The sequence below is a fragment of the Symphalangus syndactylus genome, chromosome 14, assembly GCF_028878055.3.
Source record: "Symphalangus syndactylus isolate Jambi chromosome 14, NHGRI_mSymSyn1-v2.1_pri, whole genome shotgun sequence".
Classification (NCBI taxonomy): domain Eukaryota; kingdom Metazoa; phylum Chordata; class Mammalia; order Primates; family Hylobatidae; genus Symphalangus; species Symphalangus syndactylus.
In genome coordinates this window covers 79,481,262-79,505,480 of record NC_072436.2, presented here as the reverse complement: position 1 = coordinate 79,505,480, position 24,219 = coordinate 79,481,262, and the positions used below count along the sequence as shown (strand labels likewise).

The following is a 24,219-nucleotide window of genomic DNA, read 5'->3' as shown; positions in this document are numbered from 1 at the left end:
AACACTTGAAGGAAAGTTCAGCCTTACTAATAAAAGTAATAGAAAATAAAACCAAGAGAATCTTTTTGCACCTATCAGACTGGTAGAAATTATCTAAATGTATAGTATGTTGGTAGAAATGTTGGAAAATTGGAAATTAATCTCAGGTTGTAGGTACAACCATAAATGGGCTCAGCCTCCATAGACAGTTAACTTGGTTTTCGTTTTTTAACATAACCAAAACCATAAATGTATACTCCATGAACTAGCAGTTCTAACTTTTAGAATGTCTTCCTACGTTTCCTAAATCTATGTGTTAAATGTATAAAGATCTCTATAATGTCACTAGAAATAGTTTAAGACAATGTTGATCATTAGGAAGCTAAATATATTACATATACGCAGATAAAATATTCTGGGCCAGGCATGGTGGCTCATGCCTGTAATCCTGGCACATTAGGAGGCCGAGGCAGAAGGATTGCTTGAGCTCAGGAGTTTGAGACCAGCCAGGGCAACATGGCGAAATCCCGTCTCTACAAAAGATTTTTAAAAACTAGCCAGGTATAGTGGTGCCTGCCTATAGTCCCAGCTGCTTGGGAGGCTGAGGTGGGAGGACTGCTTGAGCCTGAGAGTTGGAGGTTGCAGTGAGCTGAGATCATGCCACTGAAGTCCAGCCTGGGTGACACGGCCAGACCCCGTCTCAAAGATAATAACGATAGGCCGGGTGCGGTGGCTCACGCTTGTAATCCCAGCACTTTAGGAGGCCGAGGTGGGCGGATCACGAGGTCAGGAGATCCAGACCATGGTGAAACACCGTCTCTACTAAAAATACAAAAAATTAGCCAGGTGTGGTGGTGGGCGCCTGTAGTCCCAGCTACTCGGAGAGGCTGAGGCAGGAGAATGGCGTGAACCTGGGAGGTGGAGCTTGCAGTGAGCCGAGATTGTGCCACTGCACTCCAGCCTGGGCGACAGAGCAAGACTCCGTCTCAAAAAAAAAAAGATAAAAACAATAATAATATTTTGAAGTTACTTTTACAAAATGAATAGCCAAGCATGGCAGTGTGCGTTGGCTCACATTGGTAATCCCAACAGTTTGGGAGGCCAAGACGGGAGGATCACTTAAGGACAGGAGATTCAGAACAGCCTGGACAACACAGCAAAACCCCATCTCTACAAAAATAAATAAATAAATAAATTAGCTGGGCGTGATGGCGTATGCCTATAATCCTAGATACCTGGGAGGTTGGGGCAGGTGAATCACTTGATCCATTAGTTCAAGGCTGCAATGAGTTATGATTGTGCCACTGCATTCCAGCTTGAATAAGGAGACCCTGTCCCTCTTTTTTTTTTTTTGAAAAATGAACTGTTTATATACTGAATTTGAAAATCTCTAAGATAGGTGACAAAAAGCAGAGTATAGAACACTGTGTTTAATGTGTTATCATGTGTAGACAGTATTGCATAATGGTTAAAAGCTTGGCCAAGTGAAGAGTAAGTGACTCAGTCATGCATAACTCATTTAACCTGTCTATGCCTCAGTTTTATCATCTGTCAAAATCGGGTCTAATAATATCCACCTTTTAAAGCCTCAAAAATTTGTCCTAGGATAACAACTTGTATAAATCAATAAACAGAAGAGAAGTAAAAAAAATAGTAATAATAAAGAGAAATAAGACTTTGGAAAAAATATATGCAGCAAATACGACAGAAAGAGCTGACATATTCAAAATAAATAACTTTTACAAATGAATGGGAAACCATATACTGACTGAAAAAATACCAAATACAAACAATAAATAAATGGAAAGAAACTCATTCACCAATTAACAAAGAAATAAAACTAAAGCAACATCAAAATTGGCAAATATCTCAGTGATAAAATAATCTGCAGATGCTTGAGAAAGGCATTCTCATACAGTGTGGCTACAAGTGTAAACTGATGTATCCTTTTGTATACTGATATAAACTATGGATTAAAATCAACGTGTTTTACTTTTAAGAGTTCTTGAGCAAATAATGGGACAAGTATGCAAAGATGCTGCCTTTACAGTTTTTTTCTATAACTTCATAAATGTCAAAGATTTAAATTATTGCCTCTTAGTCAATTTTTAAAAATACATTTTCTTTTTTAATGTACTCATTTTTTAGTGAAAATCGATCACAGAATACTATTTATAAACTGTAAAATTTCTATAAATATGAATTTTATACATGCATATTTACTGTATCCATGAAAAGTCCTGGAAGGCCATCACCACAGCATGAGAGGAAATCAAACCAAATGGGAATATTCTTTTTTTGTACTATCTAAAATTATTTTTTCTTAACAATGACTTTCACTTTACAACGTTATCAGAAAAACCAATTAATATATTTATATTTGGGGATAAAAGTTATATACTAGTTTATACAGAAGACTTCAATCAACAAGGCTGTAAATCTACGAAACCATTTCCAGTGAGTATAATGGAAAAGGCAAAAAACCTGAAAGAAATAGCACAAGAAGGAGTTTTGTGCATTTGGGGAAGCAGCAAAGATTTCAAACAGATAAGACTGTAATCTTAAGTTGATCTCAAGAATCCTTTAGTCTATGCCTATGAGGACAATCTTCTATCCTTTTGGTTGCTGTTTCCTAACACATTCGGTAACTTTAAGATAACAGCTCTCCAGACCATAACAAATTCCTTCAATGACCAGGACAAATGTACCAATGGTAAGATAAGATGAACTATTTAATCAAGAGACAATCAAAATGAGACATTTGTTGGTACAGAGTCATGAAGTGTTTCCAATATTCAGAGATAGATTTCATGTCACACAGGTCTTTGAAATATGAAAGGAGTACCCAATAATGACTACTTACTAATTCCACTGTATTAGGATATGATTCACAGTTTAGGACGGTAATTCAAAATATACAATTCTATAGAAAGCACACTAATACAATAGAGGCTATCTTTTTTTGAGACAGGGTCTCCTTCTCTCACCTAGACTACAGTGCAGTGGTGTGATCATGGTTCACTGAAGCCTCGACCTCCTGAGCTCAAGCAATCCTCCCACCTCAGCCTCCTGAGTAGCTGAGACTACAGGTGTGTGCCACCACACCCAGCAAATTTTTGTATTTTCTGTAGGGATGAGGTTTCACCATGTTGCCTTGGCTGGTCTCGAACTCCTGGTTTCAAGCAATCCACCTACCTCAGCCACTCAAAGTGCTAGGACTACTGGCATGAGCCACCGTGCCCAGCCTTAGGTTACCTTTCTATATACAGTCAGTCACAGGAATTAACATCTGATTTTGCATTCTAAAAACAAGTCCCTATTTTATATTTCCAGAATTCAATTTATTCAAAATTTGCTTTTCTTGCTGGTAATTAAGTTCTAGCAATTTTTATGTCTGTATGTTTAAAAAAAATTAACATATCCACATACAATGTGATATAGTTTGGTCGTGTCTCCACCCAAATCTCATCTTGAATTATATCACCTACAATTCCCATTGTTGTGGGAGGGACCTGGTGGGAGATGACTGAATCATGGCGGCGGTTTCCCCCATACTGTTCTTGTGATAAATGAATGTCTCTTGAGATCTGATGGTTTTATAAGGAGAAACCGCTTTCGCTTGGTTCTCATTCTTTTTTTGCCTGCCGCCATCCACATAAGATGCGACTTGCTCCGACTTGCCTTCCAGCATGATTGTGAGGCCTCCCCAGCCATGTGGAACTCTGAGTCGAATTAAACCCTTTTCTTTTGTAAACTGCCCAGTCTCGGGTATGCCTTTATCAGCAGTGTAAAAACGGACTAATACACAATGTAACAACAAAAAATTTCAATCACATTTCATAGAAACATTTGATTATCTTAACACTTACCTGTCCTTCCCTTGAAAATTTAAAGGGTGGTTTGTGTTTAATAACACTTGTTGCAAGCCTTAGGAGTCCTGTAAGCCCATCATCTTCTACATTACCATCCTGATGATCAAGGATCTCCCTACTACAAAAAAAGAAAAAAAATACGCACAAACAAGATAGTTCACATAATTATGTCTTTTATCTTTCCTCAACAATATAAATGTCAATTTCACATCAAATTTTACCTTCGAATACAGTCAGCCAAATGTCTTGCCAAGGCATCTAAGTCGAGGAGCGTTGTCTTAATACAAAAAGAAAATAAAAATTCAAATATAATTTTATGTTTTACCAAACATAAAATTATTAAAATCATTTCCTTATAGGTAACAATAATTTAGTTCTCCCAAATTCAATAAGTTATAAACATAATACACCTACTCTTTACTTATACATTATGTCAATTAATCAAATTAGTCTTAAACACATCACTGATCATTCTACAAAAACGAATCAGTGGAATGTTGATAATAAATTAAGACAATGACGATTTAATGGGTGCAGCACACCAACATGGCACATGTATACATATGTAACAAACCTTCACGTTGTGCACATGTACCCTAAAACTTAAAGTATAATTTTAAAAAAAAGTCATAGTAATCTACTGAGAAGACACTAAAGTTTTTTTTTTTAATGACTTTATTGAGATGTAATTCACACACAATTCACCAAGGTTTGTTTATAACAATACCTTTAAATTAGACTTTTAACAATAAACTAAATTCTACAGTTCATTCCAAAAAAAAACTTTACTTCTCATTATAACTAAGCAACAACATTAAAACAGACTTCACAAAATCTAACTTGAGTCCCCTCAAAGAAACCCAAATCTCTAAAAAGGAAAATTACAAGAAAGCAAGATCAGATTCCTATTTTAGCTCAAATGGGCAAACCTAGGTTTGTTTTTTTTTTAAAGTACAATGTTTATTTGGCATCAATATTTTAATTAGTAAGTATATTAAAACTTGCTCAATACTAATTTTTTTAATTATTTCTCAAATGAAAAGTAGATTCTAAGAATTCAGATGTTAACTAAAAAGCAAAAAGTATAAACACCACAGAAGTTTTAAATGTAAAGTGAACATATTGAACTTTGATTTAAATACATTTAAAAGTTTAAGAAAAATGTGTCCTAAATATTTCAAAGGATCTTCTTTATGTGTTTCTCATTTTCTTTTGAATTGACAACTTAGACACATTTTAGTTGCCTAAATTTATGTACAATGGAAAAAACGGAGTCTTTATGTGGCAAGATTTGCTTTGAAATTTACTTTTTTTTTTTTCAGACGGAGTTTCACTCTGTCGCCAGGCTAGAGTGCAGTGGGGTGATCTCAGCTCACTGACTGCAACCTCCGCCTCCCAGGTTCAAGCGATTCTGCCTCAGCCCTCCTGAGTAGCCGGGTCTACAGGCGCCTGTGACCATGCCCAGCTAATTTTTGTATTTTTAGTAGAGATGGGGTTTCACCATGTTGGCCAGGATGGTCTCCATCTTTTGACCTTGTGATCCGCCCGCCTTGGCCTCCCAAAGTGCTGGGAATACAGGTGTGGGCCACTGCACCTGGCCTGAAATTTACTTGTTTTAAACATTACTTTGTTTGAATGGAAATGTCATTTTAGTCTAGTATAAGAAAATTAGATATGCAAAAACTGACAGTGTTTCTTTAAAGTAACTTCCATTTGAACTGCAATTTTATTTTACATATTTGGGACTCCAAACTACATGCTATTATAGAAAGCTGTATTTTTAAATTTAAAATCTACATTTCCCTTTCCAAATAAGATGTTACATCCACATATCTTATTGAGACAGGAAATTATGGATAGATACCAGATGAAGACGTTTCAACTGAGGTCAGAGTAAAAACACGAAAGGAATTAGAATAAGGTGGAAAAGCACAAATATAGTAGAAATAGGACACCACCACCAAGTTATAGATTAATAAAGTACACTTAATAACCAATAAAGTCATGAACATGTAAGTCATAATTCATATTAACAAGAAGAGAATACATAGAATAGTATATAATTTTCTGAACATACCTGACTAGCGTCCTTTATATGTATGTTGTCAACTAATTTGCATAACAACCAAAAATACTCTTTACATCCTGGTTTTAATATTGGTTCTTCCTCATAATCATCTATCTATTAAAAAAATTTTACACTTTGTGAAAACATTTTAAAAATAAATAAAATTATAATACATTTAAGAAACTAGAGACTTTATGAAATAAATTCCTGTATCAACTAAACAGTATTCAAAATCTTTTTTAAAATGGAGAGTACACGCTTAGTTTCTGTAAAATCAGAATAACCAGGCATAAAAATGACAAACATAAGAACTTTTAGAAAAATATTAGTCTCGAATTACTGACATTAAAAAAGATATGAATAAGGAGGAAAATAATGTAAATCCAACAACACACTGAATTTCTGGGATTAGTAAAAAGTGGGCTCTAAATTTATTATGTAGTAGAAGCCTTTTAAAGACTAGTATATGCACTAGGGTAGGAAATAAAATTTAAAATTCCGAATATCATAAAGATAAAAAAAAAAAACTGTGACTTACTAGAGAAGAGAGCTCCATTTTTTTAATCAGTCAACTTATTAACACAAGGCCCAGAACCGAGTGAGAATAAATGCTATTTCTAAAATAGAGTATCCATGAGAGAGACCACAGAGCTGAAATCGGTCTCTTCCTAGTAGTAACATGGACACAATATGTCACAATGCTGTCACCTTAAGCAGTATATAACTACTATCCTCTTGGTAAAAAAATCACATACAGTAGTCAAATGACCAAAATTTTAAGGATATATTACAATGGTAAACTTGAGGCAAAGGAAATTTCAAAAAGAAAAAACTGCTTCTAAACAGTAAAATCTTACCTTAATAGGTTTGAGTGCTTGAGCATCAGGAAGAAATTTCAATAATGTTGAGGCAGCCAATAGCAGAAAAGAACGATTGATTGAGTCTCCTCCATCCAGCCCTGACAGGGATAACTTATAGAGACCACTGCATGATTCATGACGAACTGCAGTCTAGATGAAAAAGAAAGTTCCACAAACAGTGTGAGTTAGTATTACAAAGTTAATATGTTAGCAGAAATAATTTTAGGTGATTTTAAATACATGTTCTGCTGGGCAAGCCTGTAATCCCAGCACTTTGGGAGGCCCAGGCAGGAGGATAACCTGCGGCCAAGAGTCTGAGACCAGCCTGGCCAACACGGCAAAACCCTGTCACTACAAAAAATACAAAAATTAACCAGGTGTGGTGGCTTGCGCCTGTCATCCCAGTTACTCTGGAGACAGGCACAAGAATTGCTTGAACCAGGGAGGCAGAGTCTGCAGTGAGCTGATATGCCACTGCTCTCCAGACTGGGTGGCAGAACAAGATTATGCCTCACAAAAATAATTAATAAATACAATGTTCTAATCCCATACATATATACATGTAAATTACACATGATCAAATAAAGTATCTCAAAGTATACCATAATATATAAATACAGTATTTTAGAAATCCTAAAGCATGGCCATAAAAACAGAAACAAAACAAAATAAGAACAACAGGTAAATACAAAGAATAATTGAATAAGGACATTTAGAATCATTTAAGTTATTTACAAGACAGTAAGAGGATAAAATATTTTCAGAACTAGAAGCAACACAGAAGCAACTTCAATCGGAATATTCTATAGATTGTAAGGAAACTGTCCAAATGTCAAAATGGTTATCTGAGACAGGACAAGAACATATACGGCATTATATCCAGAACTGATTTTTTTTTTTTTTTTTTTTTTTTTTTTTTTTTTTTTTTTTTTTTTTTTTTTTTTTTTGGAGAGTCTTGCTCTGAGCGTCTTCCAGGCTGGAGTGCAGTGGCGCAATCTTGGCTCACTGCAACCTCTGCCTCCTGGGTTCAAGCGATTCTCCTGCCTCAGTCTCCCAAGTAACTGAGATTACAGGTACCTGCCACCACGCCCAGCTAATTTTTTGTATTTCTAGTAGAGACAGGGTTTCACCATGTTGGCCAGGCTGGTCTTGCACTCCTGACCTCATGTGATCCACCCACCTCGGCCTCCCAAAGTGCTGGGATTACACGTGTGAGCCACAGTGCCCAGCCAGAGCTAGTATTATTAGACAATGCAGATTTAAAAAATAAGTGACTTTGGAGCTAAATATATTATTGTGTGTTTCTATTATTTCACACAGGAATATGAGGTGAGTAATGCCAAGATATGGCTAATAAAAATTATATTGGCCTCAGTGTCAACATGGGAAGCAAAACATTTATTTATTTGTAGTCTCTCTAGCCTCTATTTCTACTAAATAGAAAACGCAGGCTGGGTGCAGTGGCTCATGCCTATAATCCCAAGCAGTTTGGGAGGCCGAGGCAGGAGCATTACATGACACCAGGAGTTCAAGACCAACCTGGACAACACAGCAAGACCCTGTCTCTACAAAAAAGTTAAAAAACTAGCCGGGCATGGTGATATGCACCTATGGTCCCAGCTATTTGGGAGGCTGAAGCCAGAAGATCGCTTGTTCCCAGGAGGTTGAGGCTGCAGGGAGCCATGATTGCACCACTGCACTCTAGCCTGGGTGACACAGGGAACAGGGAGATTCTGTCTCAAAGAAAGGAAAAAAAAAGGCCACAGAACTTTTCTAAAACATAAATTACCAAAATAAATTCTCAAGCCCTTCCTACTACCTGGAAAAAGTTTTTTTTATTAATCCAAAGCAAAATAATCATTCTATAAACATTTCAGAAAAATATAAATGCTACATAATATATAATAGTCAGAAGTTCTTAAACATTGTACATAGTTCAAAACACTCTAGACCTTAAAGGATTAAGCAGATAATGTGATATATTTATGGACTCATGCATATTTGTTTCCACAGCTCTTTTATTATCAATGCTAATAACATGAAAACATATAAAAAGTAACAGTACTAACCTTCAATCTTTATCTTACCTCAGGAATAAGAAGAGTCAATTTCTTTAGCCAATCTTGTAAATGATCACTATCAGCAAGGCTAGATTTCACTAAAGAACAGCAATGAGCCCAACTCACCAAGAGCCACATTGAATAATGTGAAACTAAAGAAAAATTAGAAAACAGTTCATTATAAAGGTTTGTGCTAAAATGAAAACACAATGTTCATTATTAAAGGTAAAACATATCAATATATTATTCAAGTTTTTATTTATTAAAAGTTAACTTTGTGGAACCCTTACCTTCATGTCTAGACCTGTGATCAGACTGAGCTTTTAAAACTCTGTAAAGTAAAAACATCACCACCACCAATTAAATTCAGCAATGAATTAAAAATAATTCTATTAACATATATCCTTTAAGGTTATCACTTCCCCCCAAAGAAAGGAAAGCAGTGGGTGTGTGAGTGAGAGTGAGTGAGTGAGAGAGAGAGAGTGTGAGAGTGTGTGTGTGTGTGTGTGTGTGTGTGTGTGTGTGTGTGTGTGTGTGTGTTTTAAAAGACAGGAGACAGGGTCTCACTCTGTTGCCCAGGCTGGAATGCAGTGGCATGATCATGGCTCACTGCAGCCTTGACCTTCCAGGCTCAAGCAGCCCTCCCACCTCAGCCTCCCAATAGCTGGGACTACAAGCATGTGCCACCACACCCAGCTAATTTTTGCAAAAGAAATCATATTTTAAGAGAGCTCCATTATTTATTTTATATTCTTTATCATTTACTTAATGACTCACTGAAGAAGACTCAAACTCATTGAAGAAGAGAGTAGAATAATGGTTACCAGAGGCTGGAGGGTGGGGTAGGCTAGGGTGGGGTGGGGCAGAGGGTGTAACTCAAAGGGTACGAAGTTCCAGATAGAGCAGGAAGTTTTGAGATCTATTACATAGCAGGGTGTCTAGTCAATAAAAATATATTGTATGTTTCAAAATAAACAAATAAAAGAATCACTGGTAAAATCTTATTACAGCAAATACTAAATGACTTCAGATTTAATAAACAAAATTTGAATGAAAGAATATTGACTGAAATAAGTAAACCCTCAAGAAGTGCTCATGATTTAGTTACTAAAGAGATGTGTGTGACAAACACATAGGTTATAATGATTTACAGTCTAAACTTAAGACTCCTTTAAAAAATATATAATCTGAATCTAATCATGAAGGCTAATCATGAAAACTCAAACTGAAAAGTACTCTATAAAATAATTGGCCTGTATAACTTGAAAATGTATCACGAGAGAAAGGCTGAGAAAGTTATCTCTGATGAAAAGAAACAGAAGAACTGACAACTAAATGCAATACAATTAGTTGATCCTGAAGCAAGAAAAATACTGTTATAAAGAATACCAATAGGATTATTTTAATATGAACTATATGTTAGATAACATATCAATGTTAAATTCTATAAATTTAAAAATTTTACTCTAGCTATTAAGAAAATCTCCTTGGTCTTAGGAGATACACAACAAAGTACTGGTAATCAGTCATGATATCTGTAATTCAGTCTCACAAGATTCAGGAAAACATGTAAACACACAGAAAATACGTGACTCATAAATACAAGACACATTTTAGCAAGAGGTTAATAATATGTAAATTTGGATGAAAGGTACAAGAGATTTCATCATAATATCCCCCAAATTTTTCTATTAAGTTTAAAATTTTTCAAAATAAAGTTTTAAAACATTATATTCCTGCTATACATACACACATAAAATATATTTTAAAATGCATACCTAGGAGCCAGATTATCATACGTATAAGCAACAGACATAAGTCGCTGAATCAAACTGGTTCCTTGGACAAGAACAAGAAATACCTTTAAAACAAAAACATTTTAAAAGATATTTAAATACAGCAAAAGGAAAACCCTCAAAAAGCACTCATGATTTAGTTACTAAAGAGATGTGTATTACAAAATTTTAACCCAAAATTCCAAATTATTTTGATATTTATCTGTAACACAATAAAGAATGTCCTAAGAATTCTTTGAAAATACTGTAAAAATGCCAAGAATCAGAAAACCAGAATTTTATAATCACACTTAAGAGCAGCAACTGTAGGCTGGGTATGGTGGCTCACTGTAATCTACCAGCAATGAGAGGCTCAGGTGGGTGGATTGCTTGAGCCCAGAAATCTGACACTAGCCTGGTCAATGTAGTAAAACTCCGTTTCCACTAAAAAAACAAAAATTAGCTGGGTGTGTGGTGCATGTCTATAGTCCCATCTACTTTGGAGGCTGAGAAGGGAGGAACACCTGAGTCTGGGAGGCAGTGGCTGCAGTGAGCTGAGATTGTGCCACTGCACTCCAGCCTGAACAACAAAATGAGACTCTGTCTCAAAAAAAAAAAAAAAAAAAGTAAGAAAGAAAAGAAATTACTAAGAATTTAGAAATAGGGGCAAAAATAGTCTTTATGTTCGATTCATAGATTCTCTGCATACCACTGAATTGGGGGAAAGAAATATATATATGTCAGTGGTTTCTTGGGAAGGGGTTGGTGAATAATTAAACATGTTTTCACTTTTGAAGAAAATATATTTAAAAAAAACATCAAGTAGTAATAGATTCCTCAACCATTCTGAAATAAAAATAAAAAAGCAATATAATATACCACGGGTAGAGAGCATGAATTCTAGATTCAAAATCCTGAGGTTCAACATTCAGCTTCAGGCTACATGATCCCAATATATATGGAATTCCTCAGTTCTAGTTTTTCCTCATATAATGGGAGAAAATAATTCACTAACTTAAGGAATTATTAAATTTATTCTGCAGGTTGGAAGGCATTCTGTGCACATACTTCATAAGGCACTGTTTCTGCACTGGGGCAGGCAGCCACAGAAAACATGCTAACACAAGTATATACAATGTGCAAATAAGCAAAAGAAGGGAGCAGCAACTAAACCTGTCCCTGGCAGAAGTGAGAAAGCTTCCAGAAAAACTGATGTTTAGGCTAAATTTTGCAAGTAACTTTTTAAAATACTATTAAAAAGATCACACAGAAAAATGATGGTAAACTCTTAAATAAGTTAGTGTTCTTCCTTACTACCTACCGTATATCAACATTAGATGACTCTCTTCGGTATTAAGGCAACAAAAATTTTTATTTCCATAAATCTGAGATATACATACTAAGCTGTAATTATTTTGGGAAATAAACTCATGCAAAAACTATATAATATACACCTTTTCTAAAATAAAAAAAAAAATAACATTGGCCCGGCGTGGTGGCTCACACCTATAATCCCAGCACTTCGGGAGGCCGAGGCAGGCGGATCACTTGAGGTCAGGAGTTTGAGATCAGCCTGTCCAAGATGGCAAAACCCCGTCTCTACTAAAAATACAAAAATTAGCCAGACATGGTGGCGTGTGCCTATAATCCCAGCTACCTGGAGGCTGAGGTAGGAAAATCGCTTGAACACAGGAGGCAGAGGTTGCAATGAGCCGAGATGGCGCCAGTGCACTTCAGCTTGGGCAACAGAGCTAGGCTCCGTCTCAAAAAAAAAAAAAACCCCAAACCACTGGCATGTGTGTAGAAAAAAATCTCTGAAAAGATAACACGAAAAGATATTAAGAGTAGTCACCTATGACTATGGAAAAAGTTCGTTTGTATATTATGAATTTTCAGTAAGCTTGTAGTTGCATATTATTTTTAAACACAAACCAATAACCTATAAACCTCCATAAATGTGCATTATGTATTTTACACATACACTTATGTATATTTATATTATTAAAATCTCAAAAGGAAATTGCCAATAAAGGTCAATAAACATTGAAATTATTTAGTGAGTTGATGGAAAGGATCACAATTAGAGCATTATTATAACCTGGAAAGTTTACTCTGAAAAAAACACGACCAAAACATTATAGTAATGTAAGGTTACTAAAGTGGTAGTGCACAACACAGTATATTGTAGAATACATTCAGATTATATTGTACTCTGCATATATTTCATTTTATATAAAATGACAGGATCACTTTTCCCATTTAACCCCCAAAATTCCAAAAAGGAAATCTGCTTCAGGTTTCCATTTATACCAGTACTTTATAACCTTATGTTCGTCACAATCTACCAGTAACAATTCATTACTTTGATGTTTCTTGGGTAGATATGAGGTGAGGTTCTCAAAAGGTTACAGAATGAGATCTCCCTAAAATCTCACCTTGATCACTCCGTACTTCCCGGCTCACTGATGGAGATGTTGGAAAGGCAAATATTTGATTACAGAATCCACAATCAAAAAGATTCTATTTTTATTGCTGGATGTCCTGGTTAATACAGTTGACCCTTGAACAACACAGGTCTGAACTACACAGATCCACTTATATCTGGGTTTTCTCCCAACTCTGGCACTCCTAAGGCAGCAAAACCAACCCCTCACCTTCCTCCTTCTCTTCTACTTCCTGATCAATGTGAAGACCATGAGGATGAAGACCTTTATGATGACCCACTTCCACTTGAAGAATAGTAAATATATTTTCTTTTATGATTTTCTTAAGACTTTCTTTTCTCTAGCTTACTTTAAGAATACAGTATATAATAGTATTAACATACAAAATATGCATTCACCAACTGCTCTTATTGGTAAGGCTTCTGGTTAATAGTAGGCTATCAGTAGTTAAGTTCTAGGGGAGTCAAAAGTTATACACAGATTTTTGACTGTATGGAGGGTCAGCATCCTTAACTCCTCTATTTTTCAAGGGCCAACTATATTTTCTTTCATCTCCAAATCCACCCTTTTATACACTTGTTCTATTAGGCTAGGGCTAATATATCAAAAACCAAATTCCTCCTTTGCCGGTTGGCTTCCTATTAGGTTCTGCCAGTCTAGGATACTTGAGAGACTCCTCCTTTCTTTTTTCTGTCAGCATTTATCTAAAAGTATTTACCTAGAAGAGACAGTTTGTTTCAGCCTTCAGCTTTTTTAGGCACTCCTACCACCAGCTTTATAAGGTCCCCTCTGAGAATCTTACAGCAGATGAGCATAAGAGCATAACTGCTTTCTCAGAGGCCTAAACCTTGGTTTAACAGGATCCCTCCTGCAAGCTTCTAAGTTCCTGATAACCCAACCACTTCCCTAATGTTCCACAAGATCTAGGGGTGGTAAATGGCTCCTTATCTGGGTTACCGCACCACTCCCTTTTACTTTTAAAGCCTTGTAACACATGCATGTAAAACTGATTCCCTATTTTAAATTTCCTATGTTGAAATACCAACTATGGCTTCTGTTTTCATAAATGCATCCTCAAAGTATATAAATTACTGAGTTCAAAGAATAAATTCAGTCTCACAGATATTAAAATGGCACGATTCATTTCTGCATTCTGGATGATGAAATGAAAAGCATTACTGCTTCATAATCACTACTGCCTTAAAACAATGCCATCAGTTCAGCTGTCAGGTTAAGTCACAGTAATCTAGAATACATTTCTTAAGCATTAGCATATTTCTTCAGTTTATAAAAATAAATGGAATTCATCATTAAGCATTAACTTCTGCACTTTACCTCTGTTAATCGTGGTATATGAAGACCCTTAGCATGATCACCAGCAGCCTTCCTTGATTTGCCAGGCCAGCTTCTTTTCCTATGGCTTTCTGCTATACCAGACCAGGCAAAGACATCATGATAAGCTAAATCCAAATCGGATGGATCTACTGCAAACTGGCATATTAACTTCAGCAAGCAAGCAAGACAGTCTAGCTGCCACTGTAAATGAGAAGAAATGGTCAATTCCCTATTTTCATTAATTTAGAATGGCCACAATACAATTTTGAAATTAAAAGACCAGAAAATAAAAATAATTATAGCTAGTACTTAAACATGTACTATAAAAATTTTGCTGCTCAAATATTATGGTCAGTAACAATTCAATCTTATAAAAATGAAGAAAAAGTATCTAGAAATAAAGAGGGTATACAAGATGTATTTAATGAAATGGAAATGACACTTTTTCTTTAATGAAGGCAATATAAAAATATATGTAATAGACAGCTATGAGATTTTTGAAAAAACATACTGCTCATAATTTATAATTTTTTTTTAAATTAAAATGACAAGGATATTACTTATCAATAAAATTAGCTGAGAAACAAAGTATTATATGCTGTTTCTCCAAACAAGTGGCACAAACTCTTAATATTTAGGGACCAAAGCAATTGTTAGTAATTCTAGAAAATAATTCAACTGAAAATCTTGCACTTTCCATAACCACATTAAAAATAAACATTTATTTTATTTGAAAAATTGTTTTAAATATTGTTTAGCATGTATAAAAAATAAAATTCACAGCTGACTGGAAGCTCAATTTTAATAACAGTTCACTTTAATTAGAATATCACTGATGTATAAGATGAGAGTTTCACGGCTTTTTCTTTAATAGTTCTTAACCTCCTGCTCTCCTGATTCCACTGCCAAATATATTCCTATACAAATATACCAGAAAGAAACGGTACTTTCTTCCTGCAATAATAGCAATACTATATTACTGAACTGAAAGATAGATAGCAAGATAATTCAGAGAGAAAAAAAGTCTTTTCAACTAATTGGTGCTATAAAAACCAAATAGCCATATGAAGAAGGAAAAAAATTCAATACTGCATACACAAAACTCAAAATGTATTGTTATAGATCTAAATGTAAAAGAAAAGACTATAAAACTTACAGAAAGCAGAGGAGAAAAGTCTTTGTGACCTTGGAACAAATATTTGTAGACTGGATACAAATTTCATTACAATTAAAACCTCTCCCCTAAAAGATACCGTCAGTATAATGAAAAAGTAAGCCACAGCATGTGTGGGGGGCTTGTCCCCACACACACATCAGAGAAAGACTTCTCCATAATGTTTAAGGGAAAAGACCATCTCACAACTATATACTAAGACATTTCACAAAAGAAGATACACAATCAACAAACACACAACATAATGCTAAACATCATTAGCAATGAGGGAAGGACAGGTGAAGCCACCGTGAGATAACACTACTATACCCACTAGAATAGCTCAAAGTTTAAAACCCTGGCCATATCAACTTCTGGCAAAGATGTGGAGTAAATGAAATTCTCGTATGCTGTATAGTACAACTGCTTTGGAAAACAGTTTGGCATCTTCTTATAAGATTAATCTTACACTCACCATATTATTTAGCAATTTCATTACTTGGTATTAATCCAAGAGATTAAAACATACATATACCAAATGACCTGTATGTGAATGTTTACGGAAGTTTTATTTTAATAACCCAAAACTATAAACCACTCAAATGTCAATAGGTGAGTAGATAAATGAATTGTGGTATACCTATACAACGAATATATTACTCAGCAGTGAAAACGAACCAACTACTGATACACATTTAACAACCTCAAAAAGCATTCTGAATAAAAGAAGCCAGATACTAAATGGTACATATTGCACTGATCCAATTACATGAAATTTTATAAAATGAAAATCTCATCTATTGTAACAGAAAGTGGAGGAAGAAAAATTAATAGCAAAACTGCAGGATGGAACTTCTTAAGTAATGGAAATATTCTTTGTTTGGATGTTAGAGCATTACATAAACATTTTTCAAAACTCACCCTTTAAAATGAGTGCATTATTTATTACATGAAAAGTGTACTGCAACCTCACATGATATGCAAAAATTAACTTAAAATGGACCAAAGACCTAAAAAATAAGAGCTAAAACCAGAAACCTCTTAACAGAAAACACAGTCATCAATCTCTGTGTAAGGGGATTAAGTAATGGTTTTGTAGATACAACACAAAAAGGACAAGCACAAAGGAAAACAGAGACACTAGACTTCATCAAAATTACAAATTTTTGTAAATCACAGGGTGCTCTCAAGAAAGAGAAAAAGGCAACCCACAGAATGGGAGAAAATATTTGTAAATCACATGCACTGTAAGGAATCAGTATCTGAAATACATAAGGAATTCTAACAAATCAACAAAAAGACAACCCAATTAGAAGTGGGCAATGGATGTGAAATGACATTACTCCAAAGATAAACAAGTGGCCAATAAGCACATGGAAAGATGTTCGGCCTCATTAGTCACCAAGGAAATGCAAATCAAAACCACAACTAGGTACCACTTTACACACTAGGATAGCTAAAATAAAAGAGACACTAACAAGTCTTGGAAAGGATGTGGAAAAACTGGAACCTTCACACATCGCTAGTAGAAATGTAAAATGTTGCAGCTTTGGTAAACTGTTTGGAAATTCCTCAAAAAGTTAGAAGTTACCACAGGACCCAGAAACTGCACTCTATACCCAGGGCACAACTGTTTATAACAACACTATTGATAATAGCCCCAAACTGGAAACAACGCAAATGTTCACCAACTCATCAATCTTCTACTCCCTAGATTCAGCTGTGACTGAACAAACATTTCACCAAAGATGTATGAATGAATGTGTGTGTGTGTATACATATGTATACACACACACACATACATGCATACATGCTTATGAATGGTCAACAGACACATAAAAAGCTGCTCAAGATCCTTAGCATTGGGAAAATGTAAATGTTAGAAATCACAATAAAATACCACTTAAATATTGGCAAGGTATACCACTCCTAAGCATATATGCCAAAAAGAAGTGAAAATGTATTATCTATGCATAAACTCATAAACAAATGCTCACAATAGTCAAAGTGTAGAAATAACGCAAATGCTTCTCAATTGGTGAATGGATAAACATGTAATATAATTATAAAAAAATGAATTATTGATACTTGCTACTTCCAAGGATGAATCTTGAAAATAGGCTAAGTGAAAGAAACCGGTCACAATGGACCATATATCGTATGGTTCCATTTATAGGAAATGTCCAGAATGGGCAAATCCACAGAAACAGAAAGCAGACTATAATGGTGGTTGCCTAGGGCTAAAGCGTTTGGGAGGAGGTTTCTTTTGAGGGGATACAACTGTTCTGGAATTAGATGCTGGTCATGGTCCCACAACTTTGTGAATATAGTAAAAACAGTACATTTTGGAAGAGTACATTGATTGCATGTTAACTATATTTCGAAAAAAATTTTAAACGTATACTTCAACTAAACTCACTTGAAAAGAAAAAAAAAATAAGAAACAAGAACAATCCTGAACTTAGAAGTATTTCTTAATATTAAGAGAGATGCATTATAAACAGGAAATACCAGTTGACCTGAAAGCAATTTCTATCTTAGACATGCTTTGCATCTTGGGCATTATAAAGCTACAATAAACCACATATTGGCAATAAAATGTTTTTAGTAATATTTCAGGAAAGCATTCATAATTTCAAGAAAAATAAACAGAGAAAACCTTTAGCATAGGGGTGTCCAATCTTTTGGCTTCCCTGGGCCACACTGGAAGAACAACAACTGTCTTGGCCCACATGTAAAATAAACTAACACTGACAATAGCTGATGAGCTAAAAAATTTAGACATAAGATTACTTGATGTCAAATCATTACACCTGACTCCTAGGTTAGAAGGCAATTCAAAAAAAGTAAAACAAAACAAAACAAAAAAACCACAGGAACTAAGAAAATACTTGAATTCAATGTTTGGTAACGCTAAACTGCTTTGATGGAAGAAAATGGAATGTCCTTTACAATGAGCTTGAAACTGGCCTGTGTGGTTTTGTATATCATTATTAAGATTTAAACATTCTACAAGCAATTTTATTTACATATAGTACTTCTTCAAATCACGGTAGTAAAGTTAACATTTTAAAAAATTTCCATTTTTTTATGCAAGTTCACAGAAAAAAAATTCCGTTTTGTTGAGGACCAATACTTTTGTAAAATATTATAAAAATACAGCAACAATGTCTAATTGCTATAAAAATTTCTAGAGGCTTACTCTCAATTTCTGTATCCATCTCAATGTAAGCCAGTCAACATGGTCTGGAAACACATTTTTTATTATTACTACTATAAAGGAAGAAATGATCAAAACAAAATAAAACAAAGTTTTTTAAAAAACCTAAGATGTAAACCAAATTTTTTTTTTGTTGTTGGTTTTTTTTTTTTTTTTTTTTTTTTTGAGACGGAGTCTCACTCTTTCACCCAGGCTGGAGTGCAGTGGCGCGATCTCGGCTCACTGCAGGCTCCACCCCGCGGGGTTCACGCCATTCTCCTGCCTCAGCCTCCCGCGTAGCTGGGACTACAGGCGCCTGCCACCTCGCCCGGCTAATTTTTTGTATTTTTAGTAGAGACGGGGTTTCACCGTGTTAGCCAGGATGGTCTCGATCTCCTGACCTCGTGATCCGCCCACCTCGGCCTCCCAAAGTGCTGGGATTACAGGCGTGAGCCACCGCACCCGGCCAACCAAATTTTTAAAAAGTGACCAAACTTTATATAAATATTAATATATAATTTATCAACCTAAAGGAAACATGTTTATGAACTGGCCAGAGTTTAGAGTAATTAATTTTATCAGAAGAATTTTTTAATACAGATAACATGAAAAACACTTATTCCTAATTAGTTTATCAAACTCTGTATTTTTAAATTCATTTCTGCTATATTCCATGCTTTATTATAAGGAACTATATGGCAAAAGCTACACTTGCTGATGAAATGGAAGTGTTTCAAATGGGATAACTACTGTAACTAGTTGAAACCGTAAATTTGCACTTACCACAGTCCATGATTCCTGCTCTTTAGGCTCTAGAATTCCAGAATTAAAAATTTCTAGTAACTGTTGAAGCCCTCCAGCAGCAACAAACTGTAGGCAATTGTGAAAGTAATAGTAAGAGAAAAGCAGATATATAATGCAATAATGCTTGCTGATTCAGTAAATGGATATGTAAACGATTACATCTTTTATTTACACAATTATTCTTTCATTTAAACTACCAAAATAATTTCTAGACAAAATAATAAGATAAAGCCTACTTTCAAGAATTTAAGGGCGGGTGCAATGGTTCATGCCTGTAATCCTAGCACTTTGGGAGGCCAAAGCCAGAGGATGGCTTGAGGTTAGGACTTTGAGACCAGCCTAGGCAACACAGGAAGACCTCATCTCTACAAAAAATAAAAAAAATTGGCCGGGTATGGTGGCTTGTGCCTATAGTTTCAGCTACTAGGGAGGCTGAGGCAGGAGGATCACTCGAACCCAGGAGGTCAAGGCTGCAGTGAGCCATGATCATGCCACTGCAATCCAGCCTGGGTGACAAGGTGAGCCCTGTCCTAAACAAAACAAAATAAAACAAACAAGAATTTAAAAAAACATACACCTGAGGCCGGGTGCAGTGGCTCACGCCTGTAATCCCAGCACTTTGGGAGGCTGAGGCGGGCGGATCAAGAGGTCAGGAGATCAAGACCATCCTGGCTAACATGGTGAAACCCCATCTCTACTAAACATACAAAAAAATTAGCCGGGTGTGGTGGCGGGCGCTTGTAGTACCAGCTACTCGGGAGGCTGAGGCAGGAGAATGGCGTGAACCTGGGAGGCGGAGCTTGCAGCAAGCAGAGATCGCGCCACTGCACTCCAGCCTGGGTGACAGAGCGAGACTCCGTCTCAAAAAAAAAAAAAATTTTATACACACTTATACACACACACACACACACACACACACACACTTGAAAAAGCCTATAAACATCTTTCTGTTCCATTAGCCATTTAGTCCTAGACACTGGGATGTCCTCTCAGTATCTTTTTTTGCTGCCCAGGCTGGAGTGCTGTGGTGCGATCTCAGCTCACTGCAACCTCCACCTCCTGGGTTCAAGTGATTCTCCTGCCTCAGCCACCTGGGTAGCTGGGATTATGGGTGGTGTGCTACCACACCCAGCTCATTTTTGCATTTTTAGTAGAGACACGGGTTTTACCATGTTGGCCAGGCTGGTCTCAAACTCCTGACCTCAAGTGATCCATCCGTCTCAGCCTCCCAAAGTGCTGGATCACAGGTGTGAGCCACCATGCCAGGCCTCTCACAGTATTTCAACAGAGGGAAAATCAGAGCTAAAAACAGGAGCACCAAGGCATTAAATAATCTGTTTACATAATTGCAACTTAAAGTAATACATGATTTTTAAACTATGCTTTATTTTAATAGTATATTAGTTTAAAAACAATGAAGAATTATGGTACCCACTTTTGAAAAACTGGAGATAAATTATTTTTATCAATACATTGAAAAACACATATGATCAAACCTTGCAACTCCAGGAATTTTTACTATTTTCCACTTGATCTTCACTTGAATCATCTGAATCTGGATAAAGATCACTGTAACTTCCCTATGAGAAAGGCAAAAAAAGTAAGGCAGAATGGTGGAAGAAAGAATTATTCTAGAATGGAAAAGACAATACATTATAGAATTTTGCTCCAGAGAGAATACAAACATTTAATGATAATAATGGAAATGCAATTACCGTTGACTCCCTCCTTATTCTTCTATTAGGTTTTCCCAGTGCTTCAATAATTTCCAGAGCATACAATAGCTTGTGGGCGCTCTTAATTTTGAGAAGTTCTTTCCAATTAAATCCATCATTACTCTTAAATTAGAAAAACATGTTTCTCAAGCCAACTTACTCAGGGAACACAAAAAAGAAAAACTTTAAACAAACTGACACTACATAAAAACTCAAAATATTATATATACTTTGAAACATATTAAAACATACGAAGACTAGTTATACAATTGGTACAAATGGTATGCTTAAAACATCAATTATTCATTAAATTTTCTGAAAATAAAACCAATAAAATTAATATACAAACAGCAGCATGGGAAAATAATTAACTGTTAATCTTCCCAATTAAAAGACGAAACAACACTGTAATCTAGTTGAGTAGGTAAACTTCTAAAGATGGTGATGAATTAAATGTCTGTACTTAATAGTTACAACTATGTATTCAAAAGTTATACAAATATATGAAGTCAGGAACACTGCTGTTTTCTACTGTCAATTCATGAAATAATGTAATTCACACTTAATGTGCATCTTTGAAATGCTATTACTAGTGCTACTGTAAGTCATCATTTGGCATTTTGAAGTGCCCATCTTTCTCACTTCCAAGCCTTGTGAGATACTGGATCTCCCAAAATCACATGATAATGTTCCAAATCCTAGAATTAGCATAACATTAGGACATTTATTTTTTCATTCATCCTATAGGAGTTCTTTCGGAGATCTCCTCAAATAAACTACTTATTATACAAATTTTAAAAACAATCTTTAAGCCAGGGGCAGTGGCTCATGCCTATAATCCCAGCATTTTGGGAGGCTGAGGTGGGCAGATCATTTGAAGTCAGGAGTTATAGATCAACTTGGCCAAAATGGTGAAACCCTGTCTCTGCTAAAAATACAAAAATGAGCCAGGCATGGTGCACACGCCTATGGTCTCAGCTACTGGGGAAGGTGGGGGGAGGAAGGATCACTTGAGCCCTCGTGGTTGTGGTTGCAGTGAGCTGAGACCACACCACCATACTCCAGCCTGGGTAACAGAGTAAGACCTTATCTCAAAAATAAATAAATAAATAAAAACCGTCTTTAATGTTAAAGACTTTACAAAGATACCCAACACACATGTGAGGTGGTGTCCATATGGAAAAAAAATTACCACACAGGTATTAAATTTGCCTAATTTTCTCCAATTCCGTCAGTTAATTTGTATAAGCATACAAAACAAATACTGATGCACATCATTTCACCTCTGTGTATTTTCTCTAAACATTACTTTTTGTTGCTAAGAATAAAAAACAATATTAAAAGCACACCGTAATATGAAAAAACACTAATATAAAATGTCAATAATTTTAGAAAACATCTTCATCTTACATTTAGCCTCTGATATATTATTCACCCTCACTAAATAAACAAATGAAAATTAAAATGAAGTGGCACTTTTTACCTATTATATGGGTAAAAACTATATCCAGATTTACTGAGGGTACATCAACAGGCAATCTTCTACACTGTCAATAGGAATATAAACTGGTAACAGCCTCTAGGAGAGTAAAGTGATTTTGTGGGCTCACCTGCTCATCTGAGATATTCTGGAATGCCATCAACATATTAGGACATGTAGGAAGAAGCATCAGTAGCTCCCAGACCCGCCTAGACAGATTTTCTGCATGAAGATGAAGTTCTTCACATCGTAAGCTCTACACAAATAAGAACAACTGCTTTATCAAAACAGATCAGAAAAGAAAAAGTTTTAAGTTCAAATTTTTGAGTAAAATAATTATCAAATTTGCTAACAGTTTTTAGCCTCACTTTTTGATAAGTGAGAAATGAAACATTTGTTATATGATACATAATATTTGAGAAAATTAATAGCCAAGCAGTGTTTTTTCAACTTCTTACTGAACATTTTTCTAGAAAAGCTTTCCTCTAAGACTGATCATGTTCCTCAGGAAACTTTTGAAATAAAAGTGAAAACATCTGTTTAAAGGCCATTCTAACAAATTTTAACATGACTATCATCTATTTCCATTTTGCAGGTCACGGTCACTATTCTAAGCACAATAAAGACTTGGTGAATTAAATCTTTGAACTTCCATTTAGGAAAAGAGCCCGTTTCTCTTATTTTGCTAATCTAAACCTCATTTTTCAGTCTCAGATGAGCAGACATTAAGAAGAAAGCAAACAATTTTAGAGAACTATTTTCTTCCATTATCATTTGTTAAATCTGAGTTCTGAAACTTGCTAAGGCAAGAGTAAGCTAAATAACGTTTCAAAAACCATTTACGAAATCAGCAATTAAAAAAAAATTAAAGTATCACCCTGAGAGGTAAAAAGAGTAAAAACTAAATTGACAGTTTTGGTATTTTCCACGGAGTATATTAATTTATTACTACTGCTACTATCATAGTGATTCTTTGGTATAACATGGTCTAGGGATATTCTATAAGCCTATAAAAAGAAACTCAGTTCTTTTGGTATAATAGCAGAAAGATGGTACACTTTGGTGGCAAGGAAATCTTTTTTTTTTTGAGATGGAGTTTTGCTCTTGTTGCCCAGGCTGGAGTGCAATGGCACGATCTCGGCTCACTGCAACCTCCGCCTCCCAGGTTCAAGCAATTCTCCAATGTCAAGGAAATCTTAGAAAGTTTCAAGGTAAATTTGGTCTTTCACAAGCTTGATGAACAAAGAGGAGAAACCCTTGAGTAACACTTGCACTATACTTGAGGAAATGGCACTCAGTTCTTCAATAAAACAACTCATCATTCCTTTGTAAATAACCATTAAAAAAGAGAGAAATATTGAACTCTATGCAAAAAAGGATTAGAAAGAAAAATATCTCCAAAGTGTGCATAAGTATGTTCTGCTATGACTGAAAGTCTCATGAGGCATACACAGTAAAGATACTTTTACTTTTTT

The 24,219-nt window shown here is 35.3% G+C and overlaps 1 protein-coding gene across 3 annotated transcripts in view; it reads right to left on the bottom strand.

The window, feature by feature from the left end:
• USP34 (ubiquitin specific peptidase 34) overlaps positions 1-24,219 on the bottom strand; it is a 295,723-nt gene that overhangs the window by 88,381 nt on the left and 183,123 nt on the right. For all 3 annotated transcript variants that reach the window (XM_055242296.2, XM_063617918.1, XM_063617917.1), the window contains exons 30-41: positions 22,875-23,000; positions 21,265-21,387; positions 21,046-21,129; positions 19,529-19,615; positions 14,394-14,594; positions 10,618-10,700; positions 9,130-9,170; positions 8,867-8,991; positions 6,777-6,929; positions 5,929-6,033; positions 4,073-4,128; positions 3,849-3,969 (exon numbers count right to left, since the gene is read on the bottom strand). In XM_055242296.2, the coding sequence (XP_055098271.1) occupies positions 3,849-3,969; positions 4,073-4,128; positions 5,929-6,033; positions 6,777-6,929; positions 8,867-8,991; positions 9,130-9,170; positions 10,618-10,700; positions 14,394-14,594; positions 19,529-19,615; positions 21,046-21,129; positions 21,265-21,387; positions 22,875-23,000 (1,305 nt within the window). The remainder of the gene's footprint in view (positions 1-3,848; positions 3,970-4,072; positions 4,129-5,928; positions 6,034-6,776; positions 6,930-8,866; positions 8,992-9,129; positions 9,171-10,617; positions 10,701-14,393; positions 14,595-19,528; positions 19,616-21,045; positions 21,130-21,264; positions 21,388-22,874; positions 23,001-24,219) is intronic.